Raw genomic sequence first — 25,111 nt, 5'->3', positions numbered from 1 at the left:
TGCTATGAAGCATAACTGTATTGTGATTACCTAAGGCGGAGCTCCCAAAGTAATTCATGCCAATAGCCTCATTACAAGTGATTCTTGCTGAGAACCTCTACTCACAAAGATGACAGAATGTTTGTTTTCTCTAGTATAACCCTTCCAATGATAAAATTTAGTCCCATACTTATAAAATGTTCATAATGCTGTAATAAAATGGAATAGTTTTCAATTTATGAACGGCAACGTTGTGTAAATGTTTTTATTGTAGTAAGGCAAAAAACATTTTGGCATTGTGTACTCCAGTAAAGTGCTTTCACTTTAGATATTTAGTAGATATTTAATTTTAAGTTAAATTAAATATGTGGTGAAGAGTGGATACCAGGCCCCCTTTTGTTGATGTGTTTTTTCCTGTGCTCTGGTTCATTGTGGAATGCATTTTGTTGTTTTCTCATATTCCTATCCCAGGATCCCTGCTTAACTGCACACCACAAGTCTCTCTCTATTGACCAATAAAAGTAGTGCAGCATAAAATCAAGAAACACATTACACTACAGATAAACTCACTAGACATTCACACACAGAAATACACGTGTCTTACTATCCTTGTGATGACCTTCCACTGACATAATTTTTGCTGTAAGTAATTAATGCTATGTCTACAGCTAAACACAATCCTAACCTTAACGCCAGTATCCAAAAGGAAATCTTTTGGCTTGTTTAATTTTTTTCTTTTTTCTTTCTTTTTTTTCCTTTTCAAAGCTGCAGTTTTTGTTGTCTTCTGGCTGCACTGTGGTGTCTTGTTCATGCAGTGTGTCTTCTTTTGCATGACTCCTCATTGTCTACCTCATACTCACAGGAAGTGGATCCTTCCTCAGCCAGCAAATCATGCCGGTCAACCTTGACCTCTATGGCTCCAATTGGCTGTCTGATTGGTGGAGTCAGACTGTCTTTCCTTTGTTTAACATTTAACAGGAACTTGGAAAGGCTTGAAACACGTTCACTCCTTCCTCATGTTATGCAAGAGCCCTACAAAAATATTTAAACCTGCTCTTTTTTATACAGTGACATTAATGAATATTACATACTCCTGTCAAAAGTGTAACAAAGACACCACTCTCCACTTGGCTTATAAAGCCCATCACAATTTGTAATTTGAGCAGGGAATTATAATGGCAAGTCTGAGTTTGTAGAAATTCCTCTGTGCTTGCCAGGACCGAAAAGAGACCTGGGCAATTAGAATACAGTATATCATTGTTTGTGTTTGACAGCTTTTTCCAAAACATTTTCCAAACATTGTAGTCCCACTGCTCACCCCAGGTTCTTCCAGGACATCTAAACAGTTTATCAGCCATACAACATGATTTAAGACATTCTTTGTCTTGAAGTATTACCCGTACAAATATTCTGTGGCGTTGACACATATCACTCTGTGTGACTTCTGCTATGCCAGACCAACAAATAAGAGCATAGTTAAGATAGTTAAGGGCAAACAAGTTCAGATGTGTGAAAATTTTCAGATTTTTCTTTTTTATTTATTTATTTTATTTTATTTTATTTTATTTTTTTTATTTTATTTTATTTTTTTTTTACTTTTTTGTTTCTAAACCTCTATCTCTCTACCTTGTCTATGTACCTATTCCCATGTTCTCCTTACCACATGTTTGTGTTTTATGATCTTAACCATTTCGCCCATCTGTTCTTTCTGTGTCTTCTCCACTACCACTTTCTCTTATGCAGTAAGGTTCAGGCACGCATGGCCTTCTCCTCTTATCTCCATCGGGTCCAGATGAGACTGCTTGTAGAGAGCAGAACCAACAGTACCCCAGCATGGGAACAAAAGGACAATGACCAGATGGTATTTTTTTTTAATTATACATGATTTAATTTGAACATCTCTTGAATATATTTATACCACACCACAATTCTCAGTTCTGATTGGTCAGAAGGTGTTTATTGATTTTTCTGTAAAAGCAGCTTGGAAAAAAAGCAGTGCCAGCTGTAAGGCAAATATATATTATGTATATTAATGTGCACATTCTAATTCATTGTGGTTTCTGTAGTACCAACTTGCACAGGGTCTTGTTAAGATGGACACGTTACATTTATGTAGCATTTTGGATGGGATCTCCAAAAAGAAATTTCTTATGTTTTCTTATATGGAACAGTCTTCAGAACAGAGGCCTCTGCAGTTACTGTTTCTAGCTGTTATAATGTAAGTAATAACATCAACCAAGTTGTTTTGTGGGCGTTTCACAACATTAAGAATTTGGAGTGTGGGTATAAGACGAAACACTTTGGGAAAATTATCAATTTCAGGGTTGTAACATCACCACACCACCACTTTGTTGATTATTTTCCTATAACAATATGTTTTGTCGTAATTTATTCCTTACGTAATAAATTGGATTCTAGACACTTTTTAACTTTTTAAACATTTACACTTATGCAATATGCCAAATATATCTTTAAAAAAGTTTACAATCTGAAAAAGTTGTAATGGTTTAAAAATCGACATGCTATAAAACAAGGGTGTCCAAAGTCCAGCACCAGGGCCATATGTGGCCCACAGACAGATGTCAACTGGCCAGCGGCTTCTGTCTTAGAATGTGTGACAGGTCGCCAGCTGACTAGCAATTATTCCTTTCACCTGACAGTTGCAGCAGATTGTGTTAACACAGTTAGCTAAATTGCAAGAGCCTTATTTCTCTCTGACTACATGTGTGTGTGTGTGTGTATACGAGTTATATATAGTTTTACGAACTATATATCATTGTTATTATTTATTATGTTTCACAATGGTTCCACTCAGTTTTATGCAGCCTGAACTGCATCCAGCTGCTATTTCTACCTCCACTGCAATGCAAATTACATCTGAGCCTACCATTTAATTTGTATATTAGGTGTAATATATGTATATCAGGATGGTAATTGTGTTGTGTTGTCTGAAATGTGTGTGTTGAATGTATCGTGTTGTGATCAAACACCAAGAAAAATGCCTAATACATGTAAATGTATATGGCGAAAAAATATATTTTGATTCTGATGTATATATGTATATATGATGTGTGTGTGTGTGTGTGTACTCACTGAGCTCTTTATTAGGAACACCTGTACACCTACTCATTCATGCAATTATCTAATGAGCCAATCATGTGGCAGCAGTGCAATGCATAAAATCATGCAGATATGGGCCAACAGCCTCGGTTAATGTTCACGTCAGCCATTGGAAAAATGGGGGAAAAGTGTGATCTCACTGATTTTGACTGTGGCATGACTGTTGGTGCCAGAAAGGCTGGTTTGAGTATTTCTATAACTGCTGATCTCCTGAGATTTTCACACACAAAACAGTCTCTAGAGTTTACTCAGAATGGCGCAATAAAGAAAAACATCCAGTGAATGGCGGTTCTGCAGACTAAAATGCCTTGTTGATGAGAGAGGTCAACGGAGAATGGCCAGACTGGTTCGAACTGACAGAAAATGTACAGTAACTCAGATAACCTCTCTGTACGATTGTGGTGAGCAGAAAAGCATCTCACAATGCACAACACATTGAACCTTAAGGCAGAAGACCACATTGGGTTCCGCTTCTGTCAGCCAAGAACTGAATACGGAGGCTGCAGTGGGCACAGGCTCACCAAAACTGCACAGTTGAAGACTGGAAATACGTATCCTGGTCTGATGAATCTCGATTTCTGCTGAGGCACACAGTTGGTAGGGTCAGAATTTGGCACCAACAGCATGAATCCATGGACCCAACCTGCCTTGTGTCAACAGTCCAGGCTGGTGGAGGTGGTGTAATGGTGTGGGGAATGATTTCTTTTGAGCCCGTTAATACCAATCAATCTTCGCTTGAATGCCACAGCCTATTCGAGTAGTGTTGCTGACCATGTGCATCCCTTCATGGCCACAATTTACCCATCTTCTAATGGCTACTTCCAGCATGATAATGCAGAATGTCACATTGCAAAGGTCATCTCAAACTGCTTTCATGAACATGACAATGAGTTCAGTATTCTTCAGTGGCCTTCCCAGTCACAGGATCTGAATCCAATAGAACATCTTTGGGATGTGGTACAGTGGGGGATTCTCAGTATGAAAGTGCACCTGAAAAATCTGCAGGAATTGCGTGATGCAATCATTTCAGCATGGACCAGAATATCAAAGGAATGTTTCCAACATCTTGTGGAATTCATGCCATGAAGAATTGAGGCTGGTTTGAGAGCAAAGGGAGGCCCTACTCAGTATTGGTATAGTGTTCTGGTAATAGTATAAGTTCTCAGTATACATACATACACACACACACACACATACACACGCGTTTGGTGACCGGTCCTTTAGGTATTTTGATGTGGTCTAATCTGGCCTCCTATGAAACTTCCTTAATATTTTTCTTTCATTGCTTAACAGTGCCACAAAACTTCTGTATGACCCCTTTGGCTATGCTAAATTTCACCATGTATGATCCAACTCTGTGTCATCCTGTAGGAGCTGGTAATGCGTTTTCTGATGCGAGCTGCCAGTAACCTGCAGCAGGGCATGCAGGTGGTGCTACCCAGCCGCCAGCTTTCCCTGCCTGACCGTCGCCGCATACTGGCCCATCAGCTCGGGGAGTTCATCCACTGTTATAACCAGGTCTGATGTTACACATGTGATTGTGAGTTTTTTATGTGGTAGACAATTGACTTAATTGAAGTCATATCTGTAACCTAGGAGACAGAACAAATGGCAAAAAGTTTGGAGAAGACTGAAGATGAAGATCGATGCATCAGTTCAAACGTGTTTCGGGAGTTTATTTTGGAAGCAAGGTTGGTGTGCTTAATATCACTCCTTCTGTATGGTATACTGGTCATGTGAACACTTTAGTTACATAAATAACATAGTATCAGAGTAGGATTGAGTTTGTTTTATTTCTGGATTTGTCTTATCTCACCTGTTCAAAGTGAAAGTGATCTAGAAGATGTCCTCACTTTCTACACACACAAGAACAAGTCTGCCAGTGTGTTTTTGGGGAGTTCCAGAAGAGACCGTAACAAAGAATGCAGTAACAGCTCAGGGGAGCCAGCAAAGCATCACAGCAGGAGAAGTGAGCATCCACTGTTATAACCAGATTATTGTTCTAATCTTGCATAGTTTTGTTAGTGATTCAAAGGATATGACTACTAAATTGTGGGAGATATCCATAGTATACTGTATCTCTGTGTGATTGACATCAGTGATGAAGTTCATGAAAGGAACAGAATGGAGTAAACTGACTTTTTTAGGATGCACACTGTACCACATGAGGATGTGGAGTCCATGCCTAGGGTCAAAACACAGAAGAATCACTGGCAAATACATTCTCATTTCCAAGGCAGGCTGAGGTTGAACCAGGCAACACCAAAAAATATCTGCAACAGGGAAGAAAAGAAATCATAAGATACTAAGAATTAGAACAATACTGAACTAGGGAACTAGAAAATTAGAAGTACAAGAAAACTATTAAGAATTACAAACTAACACAGCAGAACTAGGATAATAGGAAACTATGAGCACTAGGTAACAGAATTGCATACATATTACCGGCAACCAGGAAATGTTTACTCACTAATATGACAAGTTGATTTACTAATGTTAATTTACTATAATTAATTTTTATATCTTAGTTCCACTACATTCTGGAGCTGAAGGGTGTCAATAAAATAACTTTTATAGCATCATAAAAATGACACATTCTATAAAATGCATGTTGGAAGAATCACAGTATTATCACTAATCTGTGATGGGGCATATTTATTTTTCCCTCAATCCAGATCTGTTAAATTCCAAAGAAGGCTCTAGCGCTTCAGGATTGTCGCTGACTGCCAAGGCCGACTCACCAAAAAACGCAGAAATCCAAGAGAGTGTAACCAGACCAGGATACAACAAAAGCAGTATAACTGTGAATATGAACAGCCATAGTAACACTATTCAAAACAGTGACAAATATAGTACATTAAATAATGGTGGACACAAAAACAACAAAATTCAAAATGGAAATACAGTGACAGAAGGTCAGCCTGAGGCCTCAACTGCCTTTGGGACTCAAACTAATGAAAGCAAAACAAGAGGTTTACAAGATGGAGAATTTTGGAATAAAAGTTCCCACATTACAGTTGTTGGAAATGACGATGAACTGTCAAAAATGGTTAACGATGTCATTGAGCAGCCTGAAACTGCAAAAAATTGTAAATCGCAAGTCAAGGCCCAGGGTTCTCAACACACTTCATCTTATCGTGCAGCCCTAGACTGTGAGCATATCCACCTGCAGCAGTGCTTCCCACGATCTGAACCTGAAGCTCAGCCCCAGGCTCAACCTCCTCCTTATATCCATCCTCCCCCACACCTGCATGCTGATTCTCAACGCGAACCACAAACTACTTTATCTTCTTCAAATACAAATTGTCTGCGGCCTACACGAGTAATGTGGGCTTCATCAAATTCACGTTCGCCCAGATCATTTGCAACTACTGAAGTGCTACAACAAAGCCAGGGTTCACAAATGGCACAGCTGGTCACTAGTGGTGTTTCATCTTCCACTGCCTGTACTACAAACATGTACAGTCAGACTGTCTTATGGCCTTCCTCTGCAGTGCAAGGTAACTATTTTATCTTCAGTCAGCTGCACATAGAATGTATTACACTGTGTGTGTTTTTTACTCTTTTTTTTTTCCAGAAGGTCACATTAAGTAATTTCAAAAAGATTCAGCTCTTCAAACTATATGTATATTTTGCGTGTTTTTCAGTGAGTAATAAGGCCAGTAAGGCCAGACCTGCTTCTGCGGGAATGTTTAAGGAGCCAGATTCACTCTCAGCCCAGGCCCAGTCAAATCATCAGGCTATTGTGGCTGCCCTGAAGAAACTAGTGGAGAAACAAGCTGCTCGCCAGTACAGCACCTCCAGCCACATTAGTCTCCTTACACAACATGTGAGTGCCCAGGGACTTCTCATTTCTATAGTAACAGCTCATTCACAGGAACTTATATTTGTTGATATGGTGTAGCTTTCTGCAAGGAGACATTTATTTAAAATTTATGGAAGGAGTCTCCAGTGTCAGCACTTTGTAATAAATAGTAAGTTTTCCACTAAGGGATATTCTTCAGGACAGAGGGCTTTTTCTTTCATATTAACTTCAAGAAAGAAAAAAGAAAAGTCAGTGAAGGAAGTCTGTTTATAGCTGTTATAATGTACATGATAACAGGAAATAACTTGTCTCAACAAAGTTCCACAACATTAACCTATTAATTGTGTGACTACAAATGATTAACAAAGTATGACATAACCTAAGACTAATAATAAAAGGATTGAAGAACGTGTTATATAACAATGAAAAATAAAGAAGTTTTCTATAAGGACACGTTTATTTAACATTTATGGAAGGAGTCTCCAGTGTCAAAGAGTTATAACGGTCAGCAAGTTTTCTGGACAGGACCTGGCACCTTCTGGTTTCTCAGTAACATGACTTGTCTTATTAACTTTGAGAGAAAGGCTGGTGAGGGAATGACTGTTTATAGATGCTATAATTGATAATAGTAATTAACTATCACAACGTTACATATAACTATAAACGGGTAAAAGTGTGGCATGTCTTCATTAATACACTGATAAATATTTTAATAAATTGTAATTGTTGATTATGGTATAAGAGGAATAAAACACACACACACACACACAAAAAGAAATTCACGACGCTTTGCGTCAGGCATCACGCCACCAACCGCACTGTGGATTATTTTCCTATAACAGCACGTCCTTTCATGTTTCACTCCTTACTTTTCTTCTTGTAGATTTTAAGATAGTTAGGGAAGAACAACCTATTATGTATTGTTTCAGTAACATACTGTGGTAGTGTATGACCAATCTGTGCAATGTTTTTTTTCTTTAGTTAGAGTAATATGTGTGCAGAATATAAGGTGCATGTTTATAGTTAACAGTACTCTTACATGCCTACATTAGAACAGTACCAGAAGTTCTGCATGCTACTTTATGTTGTTAGCATTTGATCATTTTGTTGGTGCCTAAGCAGAGCCAAATACCAGAGATGTACTGTAAGGTACAACATGGTGGCTGGTGGAAGATACAAAGCTTTGTGTGAGGTCTCATTATCAGATGCTCTACAGCAGAGGTGCTTTGTGTTGATATTTAACAGGCAGGCAGATTTTTTTTCTGAGTAATTGATGCTTATAAATAGAAGAATGTGGCAAATTGGCACCAAGTGAGGGAGTAAGAGTGCTCTTGTTTTTTTCTCTTCTATCATTTCTGCCCTGAAGCTTTTTTTTTTCAGTGGGAAGCCCACTGGCTGAGTTCCCTCCTAATTCCCTCCCTTCCTTTCTCCTCATTGCAGTGTCACCAGACCACACAGACTGCACATTTTCTGCCTCCCCTTACTCCTTCACTCTAATGTATACTGTTACATTAGAAGGTGTTTGCTTTGTTTATCATGGAAAGTTCATTCGGGCACGTTACTTTCCAGCCTAGTTTTATGGGTTAGACAAACACACGAACAGATTTATGCCCTGCTTTATTTTTGGGTTTAGAATTCAATCAAATGTAAATCAAACTTGTGCTTTGTAGTGCTTCATGTATTAAGAGAGTGGGGCTGACTTAGGTATAACAACATAGAAAAAAATAGTGCATATACATATATCACAAAGGCACAAATGCACATCAGAAATCACGCAAAAATTCCAGTGCATCTGCAAGGCATGATAAGTCAGTTGCACTTTTAGAAGCAGTTTTGCTGTCAGTATCTGCTGATGGGTCATAAAAGCATTGTGGTCGCATAGTGAGATATTTATATCTGCCTGGTTTATTGAGTATTACGTCTGTTAAATGCTGATATAGTTGCAAATGCTATGCTCCAAGAACTTCTTCTATTTGGGTTACCATTTGTATTGATGAAAGACGTAGTATCTGCATCTTACGTATGTTTTTACCAGTTGACCAAAGAGTTCTGGTGTGGTTTTATTTTAAGTAGGCTATATCCAGTCTTCATATTTTTTTGGGATTGCTATTTCAGAATGCATTGATTCTTGCTTCCATGTAATTTTTCATTGTATCATCGAATTATCAGCCAATGTGGCAAGTTTGACCATGCTTTTGCTTTTTGAATATTGAGAAGTTGTGTGCTGTATTTGGATTTGTAAACAATTTATATAAGATCAAATACAGACAGGTCCGTAAGTATTTGGACAGTGACACAGTTTTTGTAATTTTGCCTCTGTACCACACCACAATGGATTATGAAGCAATCAAGATATGATTGACTTTCAGCTTTAAATCAGGGGTTTTGTTTCACAAACATTTCATTAACCGTTTAGGAATTACAGCCTTTTTTTTTTTTTTTTTAGAGTCCCTCCATTTTCACAGGCTTCAAAGTAATTAGACAACTGACTGATAAGCAGTTTCATGGCCAGCTGTGGCCTGTTTCCTTGTTATTTCATGACAAATTAAGGAGATAAATGATCTGGAGTTGATTGCAAGTGTTGAATTTGCAGTTGGTAGCTGTTCATGGGATATGCGGTCCAAAGAGGTATTGATGCAAGTGAAGGAGGTGATCATTAGGCAGAAAAAACAAAACAGACCTATCAGAGAGATAGCAGAAACTTTAGGAGTGGCCAAATCAACAATTTGGTACATTTTTATAAAGAAGAAATGCACTGGTGAGCTCAGCATCACCAAAAGGCCTGGAAGACCACGGAGGACAACTAAAGTGGATGATTGCAGATTTCTTTCTTTGTTGAAGAAGAACCCCTTCACAATATCTAGCCAAGTCAAGAACACTCTGGAGGAGGTAGACACATCATTGTCAAAGTCTACAATCAAGAAATGCCTTCATGAATGTGAATACAGAGAGTTCACCTCAAGATGCAAACCACTGATAACACTCAAGAATGGAAAGGCCATATTAGACTTTGAAGGGAAAAAAAACAAAAAAAACTGACCATTGCTGATGCAAGATTACCTTGTACCAGAATGATGGGAAGAGAAGAGTATGGAGAAGGAAAAGAAAGGCATCATGATCCAAAGAATACCACATCATCTGTCATCATCTGGAGGTAGTGTTATGGAATGTTCTTGAATGGCCGAGTCAGTTACCTGACCTCAACCCATTTGAGCTTGCTTTTCACTTACTGAAGACAAAATTGAAGGCAGAAGGGCCCACAAACAAGCAGCAACTTGTGGTGGTGTACAGAGCAAATTATGAAAATTATGTCACTGTCCAAATACTTATGGACCTGATTGTATGCTAAAAAAAAATTATTCCAATTTATACCACACAGCTGCTGAATGCTTCATTCTATTTGGTGTTCATTAATTTTCTAGAACAGAATAGCTCCTACATTAGTTCTGGCTTTTAGGTTTATATTAATGTACTTCTAATGTCATAATTTCTATGATAACAACTTAAACAGAGACTTGGATGGCAGACGCTCCACATAAGCGGATTTGAAAAATGTGTCTAACTAATTTTTCAGACATGGGAAAGTCTTTAGGATGGAGGGCTTTGTGGTTTCTTGCTAACATGATAAGCTGCATTTTTTTTTTGTCTTGTTAACGTAGAGAGAGAGAGAAAAGAGACGCTAGTGACGGAAAGCTGTTTAAAGCTGATATAACACTACTGATAACAGTAACTAATCTGTTTTGCTGATGTTCCACAGCATTAGTCGTGTACAATACTGACTTTTCCTCGCTTACAACTTTCTGTTTTAAAAAATCATGATAAACGATTTAATCGTCAAGAACTGATAAGGTAAGATAAGGCATGAGCATGGGAAAGTATAAAAACAATAATAGTTTTATGGAGAGTATGTCAGGCCATTATAATGCCATTAGTGGTGATTGCGAAAATTCAGCTGGATGGTGGATTTTTAGGCTTCTCCAGTAATCCGCAGTAAACAGTAAAAATAATAATAATAATAATAATAACAGTACATTGTCTATAAAATTCTATTACAGATTGGTTGTCTAATGTCCTGACCAACATTTTTCACTGTTGATCTGCTGCTCAAATTGTTTGAACGTGTTTGAACTCTATTTAACAAAGTATTTAATCACTTTCTAATTATAATCACCATTAACAATATTTGTAAAGAGTTAGATTTGACACTTCTGACGCTGTAGGCCTATTTAATCTATTAGGTCAAACTTTTCATCCTTTTTTTTCCATCCATTTGTTATTTTGCTGAAATTGTTTGGTTGCATATATAGTTAAATGATGTTAACTATATACTTGTCTAATGTTAGCTAAGTCGAACATACGCTGTTAGATTTTATTTCATATTAATAAACTCAAAATATTCTCCATTTACTTTGACAGAAAGTGCGGAGGCCTGCATGATTTTAGTCGAGAGCATGCTAGATTGGGGGAAGGGGGCGGGGCTTCCAGGTAGTGTCAGTTCATATTGGAGAGTTCAAAACATCTCCGCAAATTGTTCCAGATTAATATACTGATTGGCTCATCTTACATCTGGTTCATCGCTTTTTAATAAAAAAGTACCTTCAACATCCTTCTATATGTGTACAGTATATTAAATGTATTTGCAGGTTTTTCATAGTACATTACAGCTAATGTAGCGGTTTCTTTAAAATTTGTTTTGTTTCACATGTCTGATAAAAGATCACACATTATAATGTAGTGTAGATGCACCTTTCTGTTAGGACTGTTATAAAATTGTTATAATCAGATTTAGAATGTCGCCCATGAACTTTGCCAGAAGGACATGATGGCCATCCTGCATTAACCTTTCAACTTTACCAAGCATCTTTACACACACATGCACAAGCACACACCAATGCAGCCCAGTATAATAATGTTTCTGTATCCCCCTTGCATCATTCAGCCTCAAATACAGAAGACCATGCAGTTATATTCTCACAAAAACTCTGCCATCCTGGCTGGTATTTTTTCAAGACAATTTTTCAAGACAATTCATTTATCTACCAGCAAATGCTTTTGGCTGGAGAAACATCATAGTTTCACTGACATATCATTTAAGATAAAGTCTGTACCTACAGAAAATGGATAACTTGTTGATGATTTGCACATATTTTTAGATCTTTGGTCCGTATGCCAATAAAATGAACATTTAAGGGTCTGAAAAAGGCACATACTTTGCATTTCTGACCTAAGTCAAGCAGCGTATATTTATCTTTTCAATGAAGTCATTACTCGAGGTTGGTCATCATAGTTGGCATGTGGCCTGTTTGTAATGTGGCTGAAATATGACGGCAATTTCCTTTAGCTTGTGCTGGAGACGGCCGGGGCGCTACAGTGTGGCATTAGACCCACAGAAAGGCTTAATCCAAATACAGGCATATTTTTATTTCATTTTTATTTAGCAGCTTGTTCTTGTAGCTCTTTCTGCAGCAAATTAGTTTAAGAAACTACATTTCTTACTGTTCAGAATTACATTTGGAATTAGAAAAGCATTAATACTGTGCTCCATGCAGTGCACTGTTTAATTTTATAATTAGGATGACTGAGCAGTGGAGCAAGCTTACGCACTAAATGCTTGACATTTGCAGGTCATGCATGTTGTGTTTTGGAGTCACTGATCTTGATGTGTATTGACAAGAGATGGCAGATCTCAACCAAATATGTGTAACATTAGAAAATAAACTCTTTCCTCAAAGCCCATGGAGGTTCCAAAGGCCTGGCTGTACTCTGTCAGATCTTGCATTAATTTAAACACCTGTCGCTAAGGAATGCCTGACATTTCCCCTTTCTCTGGTATGATAACCAGACAAACTACTAAGCTGTCCACCTGTCTAGAAACCCAGGCGTATACTCTGGGAAAATAAACAGCTCTGTCAACTCCGGAGGAGCAGGAAGAGCAGAAGTAGTATATTGCCACAGTTCCAAAATCCCAAAATTTAGCATTTTGAATCTGGAAGCTTTCTATGAGCTCTTTAATCTATCCGGCTGCCTAATCGCTCCAGTCTATATTACATCCTTTTCCCATGTCTTGGTCCAGTGCTTTTGATGACCCTAGGGTTTGTTTACAGTATATGTGTTCATGATTAGAGTGGGAAAGATACAAATAAGTGTGTAATTACATCCTGCTCTTAGAGACTAGCCTGTCTGTATAATTGCTTATTTCCTTTAAATGTCTGTTAATGGTTCCTGGATAACCTCTAAATTCTGAGCTATAGAAATGTGTTTTTATTTTACGCATCACTGTTGTGTTAGTGTGTCATGAGTAGGAGCAGACATTTTATTTTTAATAGTTTCCACCAATGAAGAAATTAGTAATAACAAAACAACAGAACAAGCTATAAGAATTATCACTGCTTTGGTCTGTAACTGGCTCTGCCTCATCACATTTGCAACATTTATTCATGCAATTGATTACCAGAAATAAACTCCGGCTTTTGAAAATAAAAATAGAGCTGTAAGTATAAGAACAATATTTATTTTTATTGTTGTTTTCTAACTCTTTTTTTTTTTTTGCGTTTTTTTTTTTTATTTTTTTTTAACATAGTTGACCAACCTGAACCTAGCTAAAGGAGTTTTCAGCAGAGGGGCTCAGAGCGTCACATCAGGAGCTCGGCCTGATACAGCGACAACTCAGCACTCAGGCATGAACCTCTCTGGTGCTGTGAGGTAAGTTCCCATTTATGTGTGTGCGTGGACTAGGAGGGAGCAATATTTAAACCCTCGCCTGCATGGCTGTCTTACATTTAGGTTGTCAGAAGTTGTTTCACAAATCTTTTATAGATCTGTGATAAGTGTAAACTATCACGCCATAAAGCACTGTAATGTAGCGTTAAACCAGTGTAGTTTTTGGTGCTATTACAGTACATTTATGTATTTTGACTATTACAAGTACGCCCATTTTATGCACTAATGTGTCTGGAAGGTAACAAAGGGTAAGTGTTCCAGATTAGCTCTAGTATGTTTCCTCAGTGCCATCGTAAATGTTGGAATTGGAGTGAAATTGGGTTCTGTAGTTGCATCATGCATTTCTTTTTCCCTAATTTAATGTAACAACCTGTAGTATTAAAAAATGCCCCTTATTGTTTGTGGTTCTCCTTCACAATGCAATGAGAATCACATTCTTTATATGATGGGATAAAAGAGTTTCGGTGGATTGCCAGAGAAGCATTAATTGTCTGTAGAAAGTGGTTCATTCCTTGCAGGGCAGTAGAGAGAGAGAGAGAGAGAGAGTGAGAGTGAGAGACAGAGAGAGACAGACCTCTAATTCTTTTTACTTCTCATCTAACTGCCTGATTCCCCCTCTCCCTTCAAGCAGTGCATGTTACAGAAAGAGGTACTGAAAGTGCTTCATTGAAGAGGCAAATTAGAATTCTGTAAGCTTTCTCAGTGTAATCATTTCTGGACAATTTTATAGGTGCTTAGTTTGTGTTGGCTAAATCGGTCACAGGCAATAAAACTTAAAGGCCAGTTTAATGGTCTCTGAAGAATCTTTAAAGAGAGCTGGGAGTCTACGTTTTGATGGAAAAGAGGTCATTTAAGTGGTGAGACTGTTAGGCAGGTACTACGCCTTTGAAATGTAAGAATATATTATCTGTTAAAGAAAGTGAAAATACTTTTTAGATCAGGGTTCATCATTTGTGTGTTACCTTTCTGGCGAATAAAGACAAACACCTAAATTCGCATCGTCATCTCAGCAGAGGAGAAGGTGAGGATAAGTGAAAGATGACTGTGAAAAGAAGTAAAAGACAACTTCCTGTGCTTTTTCAGTTCATCACGAATTCCTAGAAATTTAATTTGTACTGGAGCTTGTATGGCAACAATGTCGCATGATGCTAAAAGACTAAAACATAAAATAGGCACATTTATCGTGTGCGTGCAGTAAGACACCTGGGAAGACATACTGCAGTATCATCGCTTGTAAATTGAGGTGTTCCCACAGTGCCATGTAATGAGAGGAAGGGTTAAGCTTATGTGGTTTCCTCAGTTTTATAGTGATAGGTTGGTGACAATATCTCAGACACTTTGGCCCTCATCTCCCCGTGTCTGTTTTTCCTAGTCCAACCCTTCCTTAAGTATGGAACTGTCAAGGAATTCTTGGAATGTCTGGCTTTTCCCTTTTTTAAAAATGTTTTTATTTCCACAAAAGAAAGTAAAAGACGTAGTGAATTTATAATCTTCTCACAGCATGCTTGCGTAGATATCCAAAACAGCCTTTCACATCTTATAAGGTTAAATGCCTTGATGGCATATTCTGTTTCTGCTTATCTCATTATTGTTTAATCCAGAGCACTTTTTACTCCACTCTTACTGTGTGTATTCGGTAAGCACCATGCTGACTCTGCCGGAGTCACTGATACTGTTGAGATTAGTAAGTAATTAATTGCTCTGTCCCCAGTGATTGCAGAATGCAGCCGTTTCCTTGACCTCTTCTTCCCTTGAAAGTCTTGGCAGTAGGATTTTGTTTGTGTTTAAAGGTTCATTTCTGGTCAAAATGTGGCATCTCTTTAGAACAGCATCTGCCTGGAACTTTCCACTGGCTGCTGTCTGCTGTGCACCAAACCGAGCAAAATTAAACCAAACCAAGCTGTTGCCACTCCTCACCTTGGATGAGGTCTTCCAATGCTGAAAAAATTCCAAAGCATAATTTTTTAAGATGTTATTAGGATATGTATGCCTGATTATGTTGACTTTAATTCTGTCTTTAATGTTTGATTTCCTGAGCCTTCCCTCCGTGTCCAGCATTTTGGGACCAGTGGTCTGTGCCAAACATGCTGAAGCCGTTAAGCATACTGACTCTTTAAGCCAAGGGGGTGAGGCGTGATGCCTTTCAAAGAGTAGGGGCCTTTGAAGTTGCTCTCGCCAGGGGCTGCCAGGTATGCTGTGTCAGCACTTCCAAACCATATTCCCACTGTTATTACTTTTTCCCCCCCTAACCCATTGTACTGATACAGAGGTATTCCAGAATTCCTTATTCATTTGTACCTGTAACCCTAAACACACTGCTGGAACTCAAGATGGGGTCCTGTTGAATCTTAGAACAAATAAGGCAGCCTCTGGCTTGGTTTAATGTTCCATCCTGTATTTTTTTTTGAGTTCAACAGACAACTATGTGAAGTAATCAGCAGAATATGTGACTGGTTGTTGAACACTGTGATATTAGATTGTACCAGTGGTGTATGTCAAACATTGTAAACGATAATGTTGTTAAGTCTGTGAAATACTTTGGTAATTTAAGCTGCTCTTGGATCGGTGATCGTGCTGCCTCTGCTCTTGGCTTAAACAGAAATTCATTTCCAGTAAGTTATTGGGTACCGCTTGCAAACAGTAATAATAGGCAGGGTTTAGGATTGTAACGGAATGTCATAATTATTGCATATTTAGGTTTTGGAGTACAGTTAGAAGAGAGTGGAGCCCAGCATAAGACGATAATGTTGACTTTCTCGTCTAACTTGGCTGACATTCCAGTTCTACATCAGTTTTCTTCTTCTTTGTACATAACAAAAAGGCTCTAAGGCTCTATTTAGTGCTGGTCAATTAAGTTGGCAAATGAAGTTGAAAAATGATGTCGATACACAGGGAAAGTTCTCCATATTCAGATGCTTAACTTGAGTTTCTGGGCAGCCCATTCAGATATGAAAATTATTCACATGCTGAACCATCAGCCAAAAAACTACCCCAAAGCATCACTGATCTACTGCCATATTTAACAGCGGCTGTCAGGTGCTTTTCCTTGTGTACAGTTCCCTGTTGATGACCAAAAAGTTTCATTTTGGTCGAATCTGACCACAACACATGTTGCCAATTGTAGTTCTAATAACACTTGATGAAGTGTGAAGTTGAGGTGCTGAATTTTGTGAGATGCTCTCAGGAAGGGCTTCTTTCTTGCAGCGCTGTGCTGTTAGACAGCTGCGGTTAACAGTTGTTTTCAAAATTTGACAACCAACTGTGTGGAGGGACAGTGTGTTCACAGGTCCAATTCCAGTCCAGATTGTTTCAGACATGTAAAAGTTTTCTTATGGTCCTAATTGTGTTTCATTGTATTTTAGCTGCTTGTGTCTTTTATATCCTTTAAGTGCAAGTCAACGTCAAACACGTATCTATTTTTAGAATGTACCAGTACGATGAATCGTTTCATTCTATGCAAGGCTCTTGATTCGATATGTCTGTAGATCGAACAATGCATTTAACAAACTGCTCAATAAAGTAGGCTATTCATCATAAGATACCACTTATTTTATGTGTATGATGTGAAATAAACATTTAAACTTTATCAACCCACCCGCCCTGCTCTGAAAAAGTATCTTCCACTTTATTTCAGATCTGAAGAAGCTACAGGGGTTTAAAAAAATACAAACTAAGTACAGTTTTTCACGTGTCGGCACACTAGCATACTACTGAACTAGCTCCTGCATTCATCATCAAGCAGGAGCTGGAAGAAGTCTTTAAGGTCTGGTGTATGAGAGTGCTTTGACTTCCCGGTAAATTACGACAGTGGTGGACTGAAACATTACAGTGTGCTGAATCCACTAAATATGTGTATATTACACCGGGGCTAATACCACAAACGTATGGCTAATACAGCATGCCCATGCACGCACACAAACTCTCTGCTGCATTCAGACAGTCTTTCCTGACTGATGCAATCTGGGCTGAAGGAATCACCATAGTGCTTAGTAGGAATGAGACAGAATTTCGTTGTCTTGAATATCGCGATACAAAATACTCAAATTTTGCTTTTCTGAGGTATACTGCAATATTTCCATTTAATATTCCGTTTAATATTCATTATGAGCTCTATCTCTTCTTACCCTCGAGGTAGTAGTATACAGAGCACGAAGTTTGCAAGTGGGAACCCAACTGCCTCGAAGCATGCTTACATAATAGTCCAAAAAGTTAAGCTAATCAGAAGGAAGCATTATGGCACATGTGTCAAAAGCAAGGCCCATGGGACAAATCCAGTCCACAGCCTCGTTTCATTCAGCCGCGTGAACTTCGAGAAAATAATACCAAAACAGCTACAGTACACTACTGCTCAACATTTTCACAGCAGGTCCATAGCATAGCCATCTAAAGGGCAGTTACTGTAAACTGCCATATATACGTGCACTCCAGTTTCTACTGTGGCTCACTTGACCTGAAACGCAGGTTAAAATAAACTCCTGTGTGCTGTGATGTAAATCACACTCGCCATGTTTTGTGCTGGCAGTTGAATAACCAAAAATTAATCATGAGGATGAGGAAATATACAAAATAAAATCACAATTGTTTTTCTCATCTGTACAATTAAATTGGTAAGTGTGACATGCTTGTGCATTTAAGATGGATTTCGGACAGCAGTAAGAGCGGTGATGATACAAATTTTTTAATTTAATCATGTAAGACACAATCTACCACCAAACAATCTTTCCATTTTAATAATGTTGCTATTAAATACATGTACGACACTGAAAAAAGATTAAAATAACATGTTAATAATAGAGAAAAATATATCTTATCTTAAATCCTGATCTACATTTCTTACAATATAATGTGTTGATGTTGCAATGGTTCGATTTGTTGTCATTACAAAATAAATGTATTAAAATATAATTTTTTTATTTGTATCAATATCTTGTCATGTCACTATCATCTAGTGAAGCCTGTATTTGGGATATGTCTCGTATCATGGCTTTAGTTTATCGTCTCATGCCTAGCGATAAGGAAGTTCATATTCGGTGGTGGAGAATGCAGGATACAAAAACACCTCTAGGGCTATAAAGAGCTACATGGCGCTGAGAGCACAACTAGCTGAAAGAGGAATAAGAAAAAACCTCATGTTTCCCAATGTCACACTTTTAAAGTTAGCAGTGTTTAAATTTGTTACATTCTAATGCACAGCTTTTGTTTTGTTATATGCTGCTAAGAGTCTGAATGGATCACACAAACGCTGTGTAATTTTTAAGTGGCACATTATTGTGCTTTTATAATGTTGAATGTTTTAATCAAACTGAAAATGGAATCCTAAGGCACATATTAAGGCGATGATTATTTTTGTTATATCGAAAATATATTGTATGGAGACACCGTATCATCATATCCAATAAGAATTTTGTGTATTGTTACATCCCTCAGCTTTTTGTGTTGATAGTAATGGATCACAAAGGGATTTTATCTGTGTGCAACCTCATATTTATACCCCAGAGAAACAGAACATGGTTAAAGGCAAAAACAGTTCCTGGGGACTGAAAACAAAGGAAAAATAATACATTTTTTATGCATTTATTTAAAATACTATTATTTTAAAAAGTAGTTCTAATGAAAATGACTTTTTTGTACGAAAAATGTTTGTCCTATTGTTTGAGTGGAAAGTTGTTGTTGTGTAATGTTTATGTGACAAAGATTTTTGCTTGTTTTTATGAAGCGCGCCAAGAATTCTAGAGGGCCCTGTATAGTGTCCTGTATCGTGCCGAATCTTTTATAAGAAACATACTGAATAAAAATGTGATTTACTTGTTAAGAATGAACAGTTGACAGAGAAAAGTTTAAACAGAATCCTGTTCTTTCACTTTAAATTCATAGGTTTATGTATAACATTTCACATTGAAGAAATTTTGGCCTAGACTAATAATCTTGGAATGTGATACTGTAATAGTTTCTGACATATTTGCTTAAAAGCGTCAGCATCAACTAAAATAGAAAAACCTTCCTGCTACTTGTGTTATGAGTGAATATTTTTAGTGTTTGAAAGCCTCGCAGGAAATTCAAAAATTCTGAAGCACTGCTGTGTCATGTTTCAATGAAGTAATGTAAAGGAGTGAAAAAATAAGAAATTTACAGTGCACTGATTTAATATATGTTTATTTTCTTTAACTGAATTTAGTACTTCCTAAAATCCTGGAAACATAAAGGATATATTAATACGGTTACAGATGCATCATCAGAGTTACTGAAATCATAGCAAATTAATGAGGGGCCAAAGTGGACAGACTATTAAAAATAAATTAAACAGGTCAGTACAAAACCACGACTTCTTCCTTTGAATAAAAATGTTTCTATTCATCTTAATTAGACCCATATGGAGAGTTGTGCAGAGCTCTCCTCTGAGGATGTGTTGAGGGAAATTCTGCTCTAGGATAATAGCATTGTGCTAATACGACATCCGAGAGACTGCGCACTGGAAACTGCTGCCCCATTTCACTTGGCTCACCATACAAATCTGTAGCATTATATACCCATAATCTTAACCTAAGTGATTCACACAGTTGTTAGTGTCTTTATTCTGACTTTTATTTTGCTTACCATGCTGTTACAGGTCAGAAATGAGAGGCAAAGTTGCAGCCTGATGTGTATTGTATGCACAGTGTTGATCTTGACTCTGACCTTTTGACCTGCCAGAATTCCCTCAGCGAGGTTCTCCTTCTGGCTAACAGTTATTAACAATACATTTTGTTGCATGACCTTCTGTTGGCCATGTTTTCCTAAGCTGAACTGAGGGAGAGAGAGAGAGAGAGAGAGAGAGAGAGAGAGAAAATAAATAGTTGATGGAAATACCCTGACACTCCATGTCCTGCTGTTAGCCACATTGACCAGCTTGGTGCTTTGAGGTATTACTCCAGAGCCATGGAATGATGCTGAATGATGTCATTTCCCTAAGCATTCCTTTTCCTAAAGTTGCGCATGAGAATAATACTTGAAATGTGCATGACTAACACGGTAGGTGTCAGCAAACATTGCTTATTACATGTAAACCCTGAATAATAATATCTAGCATCACTGTCAGAGGTGAGTTATAGCTCTAGGTGCAGCACAGACTGCAGGCTGTTTGTGGTTTAGTTTATTTGAATTTGCTTGGTTCTGTGATTGTATTTAGATCCGTTTTGAAGTTGAAACAAATTGTTTATTTTATTGCGTTTTTGCAGTGCACGTGGTTGTTCAGGATTAATTGAATTTAAATGTAGCTTTTCTTGTGTTCAAGCAAATAAATCCTCGCAGACTTTAAAAAATTTCTTAACTATGTAAAGAGTAAAACACAACAGTATGTGGTGTTATAAGAAATTAATGAACGCTGTGGTGGTGTAATGTGGCCTGATGCAAAGCGGAGTTACTGTTACCACCCGAAGTTGATTGTTTTCCTATAACAGCACATCACATAGTGTTTTATTCCTACTATACAACAGAAACTTGAAAACGATTATATTTTTATTTATTAATAAACAACATATCATGCTTTTTTCTGCCTATCTGCCTTGTTCCCCTGATTGGCTTGGGTCACTGTGATTGACAGGCAAGAGTGTATGAGAGAGCATGACTTCCAGCCATGGATGGCTGTGGTATTGTTGGGATTTGAACTCACTATCTCTTAACAATGTAGAGAACGCTGTTCTGTTGCACCACTCAGATGCGTGTCCTGCTTTTTATCTTTTTACAGTTACATTTAATATTGTGCAATGTCTGCGAGACAGGCTAGTTCCTGTTATCACCTGTTATACCAGTTATAAAGAGTCTTTCCCTCACCAGTCTCTCATTTTTTTCCTCTTTCATGAGAAACATTGTGAGAAACCAGAATGTGCCAAGCCCTCTGTCCTGAAGACTCTCCAGTGGCTGAAAACTTACTGACTGTTACAGTGCGCTGAAACTGGAGACTCCTTCCATAAATGTTCACATAAATGTCTCCTTGCAGAAAGCTTCACCATATCAATGATTATACATTCCTGAATTATTCCTGCTGCTCAAAGTGGTTGAACATATCTGAGTGCTGTCCGGCACAGGAGAGCAATGCAAGCAAACAGTGTTTTTAATCTCTGTCCAATCTCTGTCCATTAACGTTTTTTTTTTTCTTGGTCAAAAGTGCTGTTTTTTTTTTTTTTCCCACCACATTCTCCATTTACCTTGAGAGAAAGTGAGACCACTGCATCAGTGCATCTTTAAAGCACCAATAGCCAAAACATTACTAGTGAGATAGAGGGAAGGACTAGGGTACCAGAGTTAGGGTATATAAAGGGTTCAAAACACCTGCGCAAATGTCAATTGACTCATCTGCCATTTTTATTATGGAAAACAAGGACAGTTCTTATGGTGTATGTTGGAGTAAGTTCCAGCATACTCTGATATTAAAATGCAGCACTGCTTCTCAAAATGCATAAAGGTTGGCTCATCTGATACAGTCTTTTAATTTTAACAATTCCTTTAGACAATAGCATATTAGAACATCTTACTACTGTCAGAGCTGAGGAAATTACATTCTAACCAATCAAATTCGAGAATTCAGCAGTGCACCCACTGTTGTGTGTGAAAATCCCAGGAGATCAGTAGTTTCTGAAATACTCAAACCAGCCCACTTTTTCCCTATTCTGATGGTTGATGTGAACATTACCTGAAGCTCTGGACCTGTATCTGCATGATTTTTTGCGTTGCACTGCTGCCACATGACTGTGGCTGATTATATAGCTGCATGAATGTGCAGGTGGACAGGTGTTCCTAATAAAGTGGATGCTGAGTGTATATAGGAAAGTCCTTGCTTGTATTATCATTTGCAGGAACTCATATACCTCCTAATCTCTTATGCTTGAGTTATCTGTGATTGTTCATTAAATAATCTTAAATACGTTCTGTCTGAAAGCTGCTTTTTCCACCGCTGCTGTATTAACCTTGATCAGCGGGTCCCGCTCTGACATTCTGCAGTTGTAGAGATGAGAAGAAAAGTTAAAGGGCTCCCATAAGCTAGGCTCAAATGAGAGCTAATCGCTTTACAAAAGCATGGAGCCGTTTAAAGGTTTACTTTGCTCGGCACTCAGCCGGTGATGTTGATGGGACATGACGTGTCGTGTAAAGGGTAGTGTGTGTTCTGGGAGACTGCTGCTCTCCGCAGATCCTCATGCTTCTCTGCCACTGACTGATCTGGATGAGTGAGGCTGCAGGTGGAGGGGCCATTGTACTGTGTACGATGACAATAAAGGAATAAAGGAATTCAGTGTCTCACTTGTTTTAAAAGTTGATTCTTTATTACTGGATTTATTGGAACAGAAAGCTGAGAATGTTTTATTTATTATATTACAAACTTCATAGTTATAGATGTTCTATGTTAAAAGTGTGCCCATTTAATGAATAGGAATTGATGGATATTTTGAGCACACGCATTACAGTTTGAGTTCAGCAGCCACAGTTAAAATATGTTTCTTGACTAAATCGTCCATTAAAATGGTTTAACTGATTTATGCTTTTAAAGATTAAATCAGCCTGTGCAATGTTTTAAAGAACACATGTGATACTTCTCACAAATAAATGAGACCTCTTTCTTTCTGTTTTGAAAGACTATAAACATAGCTTCAAAGAAACTTATGATTCATACCATAATATGAATATATTAAATTATTTTCAATACTAGTACTGTAACATTTTCATGAGTGAACTTAGTATTAGCATTAGCTAGCTAGCACATTGGCAGTGACATATGACTAGAACATTCTATATTGTTTCACATTTCATGCTATGGTTGAAATCCTGCCTGTGTCACCTGTAGATGTGAATAATACAACAAAACTCTTTCCCTCTCAGCAGTCACAGGAAGGATGCTGGTGATGGAAAATGCCAGAGTACCTGTAATTTGTCTACTGGAGCGACTTTGCAGCCTGCATCAGGCAGCTATCAGCTCCAGTTTGCCATCCAGCAGCTCCAGCAGCAGAAACTGCAGTCCAGGAAGCTACTGGACCAAAGCCGCTCTCGACATCAAGTCAGTGGTGGAACCTACTTTTATAGCTAATGAAACAATTATATACATGAGCCATGTACTGTGTTAAGAGTACAGCATTATTCTGCTTACTAATTATTACGCTAACTGGGCAACTTTATTTGTTAGATTTTTGTATTTCAACATTTTAACTGTTTTTTTTTTTTAACCATCTTGTATCATAAAGCGCAAAATGTTTCTTATTTTTACAGTGATTCAGTTCATGACTGCTGTCTTTATTTAGATGGAATATTTGTCTTTCTTTCTTTCTTTCTTTCTTTCTGTCTGTCTGTCTGTCTGTCTGTCTTGGCACAGCATTGATGCTGTGTGCAAAACTACAGCATTCTAAAATTACTCAAGTGAAGAAATCAGGATCAGATTTTTGGTCACCTTAGACTGAACAAGGGTTGAATATGTGCAGGTTCAAACAGTTTAGAGTGTTTGGATTCCATTCTCAATTGCACTTATAAACAACACTGAGCTGCATGAACCAAGCCTTGCAGTAGATAAATGGTGCTTTGTGTATGTGTGTGTGTGTATGGGTGTGTGTATGTGAGAGAGAGAATGAGAATGTGCACTTACTGCGTCTTGGTGAGTCATAGCAGTATCAGTGAACCAGTTTAATTCTGCTTTTGGGTCTCTTTTGGTCTGTTTGGCCAGACACTTGCTCACTGAAACCACAATCATTAACTGTGTAGAATATTCTTCAGTAAAAAATAGTGCTATTCTCTGGATTTGCTTGGTTCGGTTCATTCACTGACCTCTAACTGATTGCATCTTGCAGGTGGTTTTGATCGAACATCTAAACCTTTTTGCAATTTTGTTTAGGTAAAAGACCTTTTCCTGCCTCCACCCTTCTTATGACACAGCTTAGAAATTTCTATATAGGCACCTTTTGTGTGCCACAGTGTCCTAGAAAAACAGTGTATCACAAACAGCTTCATGTGCCACTCATCAACTCCTAATATCCTTCCATACTGACATCTAGTTTGAACAATGACATCAGGACAAATTGGATTGTAAAGTACTCCAATCGAAGCATCTTAACCAAACTAATTTTTAAAAAAAATAATTAACAAAGAAAACAGCTGGAATAAATAGAGTAGCATAGAAAGTAAAATATTTGTGAAATATTTATAAAATATTGTCCTAGGTTACAGTTTTGCTTAGTCCCAGGTGAACTTTGTTTTAGTGGACACGGATTCTTTTGCATTCCTTTCTGTTTTTGTCTGACACAGAGAGCCTGTGTCAGTGCTCTGCACGCCAGATGGGCACAGCTTCTTACAGGTAAAAATAACCATTTGGTGTCATGGAAGCAGCAGGCAGTCTCTGTGACAGTGTTGAAAAGATAAACCTCTTTGTAAGAGAATAGACAAAAATCTGAGTCAGAACAAATCATAGCAAAACAGAGATGTTAATAAGTCACTTACTGCAGGGCAGAGTCAAGTCTCATATCTCTGAGCTGT

At 37.9% G+C, this 25,111-nt stretch overlaps 1 protein-coding gene across 3 annotated transcripts in view; it reads left to right on the top strand.

The window, feature by feature from the left end:
* ttll5 (tubulin tyrosine ligase-like family, member 5) overlaps positions 1-25,111 on the top strand; it is an 81,693-nt gene that overhangs the window by 39,533 nt on the left and 17,049 nt on the right. For 2 of the 3 annotated variants that reach the window (XM_026934367.3, XM_026934365.3), the window contains exons 23-30: positions 1,723-1,840; positions 4,471-4,617; positions 4,696-4,790; positions 4,926-5,068; positions 5,775-6,599; positions 6,747-6,928; positions 13,485-13,606; positions 23,474-23,648. In XM_026934367.3, the coding sequence (XP_026790168.3) occupies positions 1,723-1,840; positions 4,471-4,617; positions 4,696-4,790; positions 4,926-5,068; positions 5,775-6,599; positions 6,747-6,928; positions 13,485-13,606; positions 23,474-23,648 (1,807 nt within the window). The remainder of the gene's footprint in view (positions 1-1,722; positions 1,841-4,470; positions 4,618-4,695; positions 4,791-4,925; positions 5,069-5,774; positions 6,600-6,746; positions 6,929-13,484; positions 13,607-23,473; positions 23,649-25,111) is intronic. The other variant, XM_026934366.3, reaches the window with a different exon arrangement.

The sequence above is a fragment of the Pangasianodon hypophthalmus genome, chromosome 10 (genome assembly GCF_027358585.1).
Source record: "Pangasianodon hypophthalmus isolate fPanHyp1 chromosome 10, fPanHyp1.pri, whole genome shotgun sequence".
Lineage (NCBI taxonomy): Eukaryota > Metazoa > Chordata > Actinopteri > Siluriformes > Pangasiidae > Pangasianodon > Pangasianodon hypophthalmus.
Note: the sequence above shows the minus strand (reverse complement) of the source record. Positions and strands in the feature narration are given on the sequence as shown.